At 40.3% G+C, this 6740-nt stretch overlaps 1 protein-coding gene across 1 annotated transcript; it reads left to right on the top strand.

Moving 5' to 3' along the window:
• Positions 1 to 1394: 1394 nt before the first annotated feature.
• Positions 1395 to 2219, top strand: LOC108028138 (uncharacterized). Its single transcript, XM_017099795.3, has 3 exons — positions 1395 to 1517; positions 1675 to 1891; positions 1961 to 2219. Exons 1-3 carry the CDS (start codon positions 1438 to 1440, stop codon positions 2159 to 2161), a joined length of 498 nt encoding a protein of 165 aa, XP_016955284.3. The 5' UTR covers positions 1395 to 1437; the 3' UTR covers positions 2162 to 2219.
• Positions 2220 to 6740: the final 4521 nt, after the last annotated feature.

Below are 6740 nucleotides of genomic sequence, written 5' to 3'. Positions count from 1 at the left end.
ACGTGGATGGCAAAGGACCTCGGATAAATGCGTTCTTTTACAATTCACTCTCGACAACCGCCTGCACCGCCCACCGACCACCACCACCGCCCGTGGCGCCCTCTAGCGGTGACAAACGGAGCAGCTTCCTTGCACCACCCCCACCGGCACCACCCTGGCATTCACTTTGATGTTTTACTTTTACTGCCTCCCGACTCTGGGGCTTCTGCTCGGGCTCTATGATGATTTCTTTCCTGAAATTATATTTTAACTGCCAGTCAGCCTCGGCTACAAAACACCACCCCCGCCACCGCCCTGCGTTGCCCCAACCACCCACAACCACATGGGGCAGGGCAAGTGCATCATGTTGCTGGGCCATAAAAAGTAATGACAGCTGGAATTCTCCGGCCCGATAATGACGAACGAGCGAGGAGGATGATGATAATGACGAGAGTGCAAAAAAGTACTGGCGGAAATGAATTGGGCTTTCAACATCCCCAGCAGAGCTGAGCAAGCGGACTTGTGGGCCCTAAGATTCCAGCAGAGCCGGGTTCAAATCTCATCATGAAACTCAGTAATATATTATTTGTGAAATTAATATGTTTACCAGTTTTTGGTTAATAAATTGCATACAATATCATCACTAAGGAAGGCAGACCACGTAGTGACGAAGCGCACCATGAGGGTGTACGAAGGCGACTTCTTGTGATTGTCCGATTGTTAAAAGAGATACATAAATCGAAAGGTATTACAAAAACTAAAATGATTGTATACCAAGAATTTCAAAAAAATCTTGATTGATTGATTTGGGAGAAAGAAAGTGTAAAAGTGAACATAAGAAAATTAAATCTGGGGATAATAAATTCCTAATTTTTTTACATTCTCCACTCTGCTATTTAATATGCCGGCTTTAACTGTACAATTTTGATAAAGCGTGCCGAATGTATGAAAATTAAAAGTGTACACTTTAAGTAGATCGTTTATACATTATCGTCACAACAAATTTTTTTTGTTTGTTTTGTTTTTAATTGTTTTTACATCGGTACTCTGCTATAAGATATGCCTGGGTTTAGCCAAAGCGTGCCGAACGTATAAAAATTAAAAAAGTCAATATATAGTAGATCGTATTTTCATTTTCGTCACAAAAGTATATATCTGAACTTTTGTTTTGTGAAGGTGCCTTAAGGGGTGTTTTTATTTGATATAATATTAATATTAAAAGCAACATATAATATATTTTTTAGATTTAGTTCTAAGTACAGTCGTTCTACTGAGCTTTATAACTTTGACTCAGAGTAATATGAAGCTTATCACGATTACAATGTAAGTACAACAACGTTTGAATAATCCATCGAACGTATTCCAGTGCAACTTGGAACTTGTCGGGCCCGACGGTTCGAAGCGATTAGCAAATAATGCGATGAAATAGTCTTCTGAGGTTTCTTCTGGAGGAAAGTCATGTCCCTTCTACTAGTGCTGATTTTGGGATCAATGTTTTATTCCCAATGTATATTTAATGTTATATTTGTTAGTTACAGGTGAGTATACTAAACACTGAATCTCTTAGTACGCAAAAGACTATAGCAATCTTGGATTTATGTAAGTTTTCGCAAGACTTAACAATGATCATTTTTTAAAAGCCATAAAAATGTAAAAATATTTTCCATTTCATATTTTTTTACAACATATTTTCAGCTTTGCCTTTTCTGATAATTATGAACATATATCAAGTGAACTGCAAGAGAGACTTCCGGAGTACCGTGTATTTAGTACATTTATTAATCCTTTGAATGCCTTGAAACTCCTAGCGGCGTTACTTTGCTTCTCCTTCATACAGTTCAAGGAATTGATCAGAACTTTTCGGAACATTAAAAAAAATGGTTTACTCATAATATTTGGTGTTATATTTTTGGTAAGACATTAATATTGATTATTGAGTTAATTAAAAAAAAGGAAAATAATGGATTACCAATTTGTACAGTTCCTAATACAGAAAGACACTTTTGAAGTATCTTTGGAGGGACGCACTATATATTCAATGCAGGACCCTCAAGAAATTCCAAAGGTAGATGATTTGGTGTATATCATTCAAGAAAAAGATAGAGAAATAACTTGGCCACGGCTTCTTTTTGCATCATCACCGTTTGCTATTTTGTATCTTTTAAAAAGAAAGTTTTTTTAAATTGCTGAGCAAAAAAATACATATGTGACTCTGAATAAAATCGATAATTGAATATAAATTATTGTGTTTACATTTAGATTTTTCAAACGTACTTAGGAACAGCATTGGGCTCCGAATCTGACGACTCGCAAAAGCATCGAAAACATCCAGCCTGTTGCTCACCCGATAAAGATAATAAGAATAGTGAATTTATAGCCGCAGCACTAAGAAAACACTTTTCCATCACCGAGAACTCGTAAGTGGAGTTGAAAATTTGATCCACGGGGAAGCGAAGAGGTTTGAGTGGATCGGGGTGTCTAGGGACCGGAGCTACCAAATCATTTCCGCTACACTTGCTCATTCTGGGCACCGCCAAAGTTAATGGGTGCAACGCGAAGCTCTCGACCCATCCGATATTGGCAATACCCTATAAATATATATGGTATATGGTACGTTTTTGGTACTGTGTAAGTTGTAAATAAGAATATACATAAGTATTATATTTATTCTCAGTAATATATTTGTTATTCTAACAGGAACAGTATTTTTATAGATTAATTAACAACGATTTATAAATAACAGAACAACCAAACCTTAGGATTACTTTGAGATATTTATATCTTGAACTTTTTTTATAATTTTCTGAAACAATACTTATTTTATTTTAGTCCTTATAACAAATACAGTTGTGATTCGAAAGGGTATAGCGATATGTGGGCCCGAGTTGGAGAGTGTGCTTTGAGCTATGTGAAAAACATCTGCCAACGGATGTGTTTGGCCATATCCCGCCATCCTTCATATCCGCCCACTCCCCCAGAAAAACCCAACTGAAGTGCGCAGATAAACCCTCGGAATGCCTCGGTGGCCGTCTGACCCGGCCATCCTGTACATACGTATTTAGCCCCGGGCCGATCTAACCTGACTATTCATGCGTTTCAAATTTTCAATACACCCAAATGATAATCGAGACTGGGTTGCGAGGGGAAAATCGAGGGAAAGCGAGGCAAAGGATGATGAAAAGCGCCGCATGTTACATTTTTAAAGCGTTGGCAAACATGCCCCGCTCTTCCCCTGGCGATATCTTAACGGCAGATTGAAGGAAGCGAGCCACAGGCAACACCTGTTCTAATGGCCAGCCACCAGAGGTTGGGAATCGAGCTTATTAAACGGGGCAGTCTCAGCCCCCAATGGCTGGGCCGAGTAATCGCATTGCCAGCAATAAAATCAATCAAAGGCAAACACAGCACTTTGCGGCTGTTTACGAACAGGAAGGTAAAACATCCGATGGGTTGAAAAAGCCAGAAACCTGGCATCGAAAAAAATAAAAGACCAAATAAATATCTAAAAAAATTATGTAAAATTATCCTTTGAAATAAGTTTCAAAGTCAAACTTTAAAAATGTAATCAGTAAAATTATATCGAACTCTTTTCAAAACAAAGAAATAAAATTTTAGATTATGTTAAGTGTTTTGGCTTGTATCTAAACATGATTACAAAAGTTTATTTCTTGTTCTAAGAAATAAGGAATATAAAACGTTGGCCTCTCATTTAAAAATGTGTTTTAAATATAGACTATTGTTTTAATAGAAGACGTGCAGACTATCTGGAGGAACCGTTCACATTTGAGCCTCAAAATATTGACTCACAGTCAAGCTAAAGGCAACTACTCGTTGCAACATAAACTAGTGACAATGTGGCACACAATGGAAGTACAGCTTGTGTGTCAATTAGAAAGAGGCTTTTCTGCGCTCTTGTGATATTATTTAATTTATGACAAGTTCCATTGTTCCGGTGTGCCGTTCGAGGGCCTCCGCCGCCACACATCCAACACACACCGCACACTCCACACACTCCACACACTCCACACATCGGGCAAACATCACTAAGCGGAAAACAAATTAAACAACTCCCATGGGGAGGGGCACTTCGGGAGGGGCACTTACTCGTAAGCTGCCTTTTGTTCGTCACGTTGGCGTCGCGAAAGTGCCAAAGTTTTTCATTGTAATAAATATTTTAATTTTGAACTTGAGCAATTAACCCGGGAACGCATGTGGAAGGGAAAGGGCTGCCGCCGCCATTGTCCCGGCAATTGTGATCGGGACACCACCCACTCGAGCCCTGTTGCCTCCGCCCACTTGGCCCGGGCGGAACGCAATGCTCTCTATGAACATTATGAACTTAAGCCCCCGACAAACAACAAGAACAATAACAATAAGATCCTGGGACACATGCCAAAGTGGTTAAGTCGGCGCAGAAATGTTGGCAAAACTTTTCGGGGCGACGCATTTAAATGATTTTGCATAATTCAATGGTGGCAAACTTTTCGAATCCGCGAAGGACAGGGCCGAAAAAAGCGTTACGAAACTTGGCCCCGACTTGGCAATATATTTTCTTTAATTGCGCACAATTAATCCTTTTTATGATGCTCCCCCACCCCGGCCAGGTGAGCACTCAGGGGTGGCTCCGCCCCAACCCCCGGGGTGCCGTCAACTGGAAATGTACACAAAGGGCTTAATTATAAAAGTCAACACACGGCGGAAAGCGTTTCACAAAGAAGCTCGGGTTTAGGCACTCCCTATATCATCCGCCGATGCACTCGCACTCGCGCCCATTCAGCGCGCACACACAAAAACCCAAAACCCAAAAAGCAAAAGCTGAATCTGGATCTGGATCCGAGGCTAAAAAACGAGAAATTCGTATGTAATTAAAATGAAATCCCCTTTTTACGACTGATGTGGATGGCAAAGATTTTTACGGCTATTTGTTTGGAAAAAAGAAAAACAGGAGGCCGGCAAAGGCGGACCTGCAGTAATTCAAACAGCGAGCAAACCGGAAAATATGATAAGTTTTTTCAGGTACAGTCCGAACCGCTACTGTAAGGTGGCTTAGGTTCTACACCCTGTCCACCAATCCGAAGTATTTATAAGGGTCCCAATAGACTTATTTATTTCAACTCAACTATGTAGCTTCTAAAACAACCCCAAAATAAGTATTCGCACGACATGTCTTTCTGAAACGCACTGTACGAATTATATGTATTTGTAAGCACACAGTTTTTTGTTGATTAAGCAAAAAAGGGTTAGGCGGATGACTGCAGACTGTTAATGAATGTTGGGCAAGACTTTCGTGGTATCACCCATACCCTGTGCTTCAGTTGAGGAAAAGAAAAGGAATGAAAGGATAATCTTGGAAAAATATTGGAAAAGAAATCCCCTGAAATACTCAAAGGCCCTTTGAATTAACATGCTATCAGTATTTAGTCAAAAGAACAACTTCCCTTTGGGCTTAATCAATTCTGAATGCACTGAAAAGGGAAAATGGGTTTCACTTTGGATTTGATGTCGTAAACCCAAAAATTAGGACATGCCATATAATAATTGCGAAAATGTTAATACAAATAATTACATTTTCTTAATGGGATTAAAATATACACTCTGCAATATTTTGGTATATTAAGACCTCACTTTAAATAATCTTTGAATAAATCCCCTAATTATTCAGTTATCTATTTTAATTATTCAAAACGAAAACAACCTTCGATTTTAATCATTATAAGATTATAGTAACTATGAGTAGTGAAAGTGAGAAATTGTTAGTAAATATTAAATAAGTTTTTAAATAACATAGTTGATGAAGTTGGTAACTTCAGAGAAGGTTTATTATTATTTTATCATCTGATTTGTATTGTTGGGAACTACGAAAGAAAATTTAAATTAATTGAATTTAAATTTATTTAAAAACCTGTGTAAGGGTTAATAATTTAAGACCCTTTTATGTCCACTTTTTGGGGAGTGTGCAGTGAAACAGGCGCAGTGGGCCAGTTCTATTTGCCAGTTTTAATTATTGTCCGTTTTATTGCAGTCCGCAGATAACGTCCGACGACAGGGATATGGCCTTCGGAGGGTCGTCCTGGGGGCTTTCGGGTGGCTGTCAGTGTCAACGCAGTCATCGTCACCCCTCTGCCACTCCCGCCCTGCGCCCCTGGCCGCTCCCCACTCGCAATCGCAGTGCAGCATCAGCTGGCGATTAACTTTTCAAATGGAAACCCTTTTCGCGCCGCTGTCGGCGATATGCTAATGATGACCACCGACCGCCGCGCCTTCCCCCGAATGTATCTGCGGGGTACATATATACAATCCCCAGCCGATTCCCTGCCCGTGTCCGCCATTCGGTGCCCGCTGGCTGTGATGTACACTTTTTCTGTTTCATTATTCGCCACATCCACGTCCACAGCGTCCACATCCACATCCATATCCTTCTGCTCCTGTTCTGCTCCGCTTTGCTTTTATTATTTTCAAGTTTAATTAACTTTCGTGTTGCTTTCAGCGAGCGGGAGCAGCGTACATAAATTTCGAGTGTTGCCCGTGGCCTGATGGCTTTTGGCCGACTGGGGAGCGGAAAAACGATGTCGGATGGATGGAAATTTGATACGATTCGCTTGCCAGGAGAGGCCAGGAGCAGCACACAGAAGTCTGCGGTTGAGGCAAAGTCGGAATCGTGGTCATTAATAAAGAAACGATTTCAAAGCACTTCATTCGACCCATCTGACTCTTGGTGGCCATTCCCGTGAAGCAACCCCTTTCAAATGAAGTAAGGAGAA

Source organism: Drosophila biarmipes, chromosome 3L (genome assembly GCF_025231255.1).
Source record: "Drosophila biarmipes strain raj3 chromosome 3L, RU_DBia_V1.1, whole genome shotgun sequence".
Lineage (NCBI taxonomy): Eukaryota > Metazoa > Arthropoda > Insecta > Diptera > Drosophilidae > Drosophila > Drosophila biarmipes.
This window is presented reverse-complemented; position numbering and strand designations above follow the sequence as displayed.

Excerpts from the sequence above, each read along its gene's own strand:
- LOC108028138 (XM_017099795.3), top strand. The coding sequence starts at position 1,438 with ATGTCCCTTCTACTAGTGCTGATTTTGGGATCAATGTTTTATTCCCAA. Across the intron at positions 1,518-1,674 it reads GTTATATTTGTTAGTTACAG|CTTTGCCTTTTCTGATAATT; the intron begins GTGAGTATACTA and ends ACATATTTTCAG. Across the intron at positions 1,892-1,960 it reads TATTTGGTGTTATATTTTTG|TTCCTAATACAGAAAGACAC; the intron begins GTAAGACATTAA and ends CAATTTGTACAG.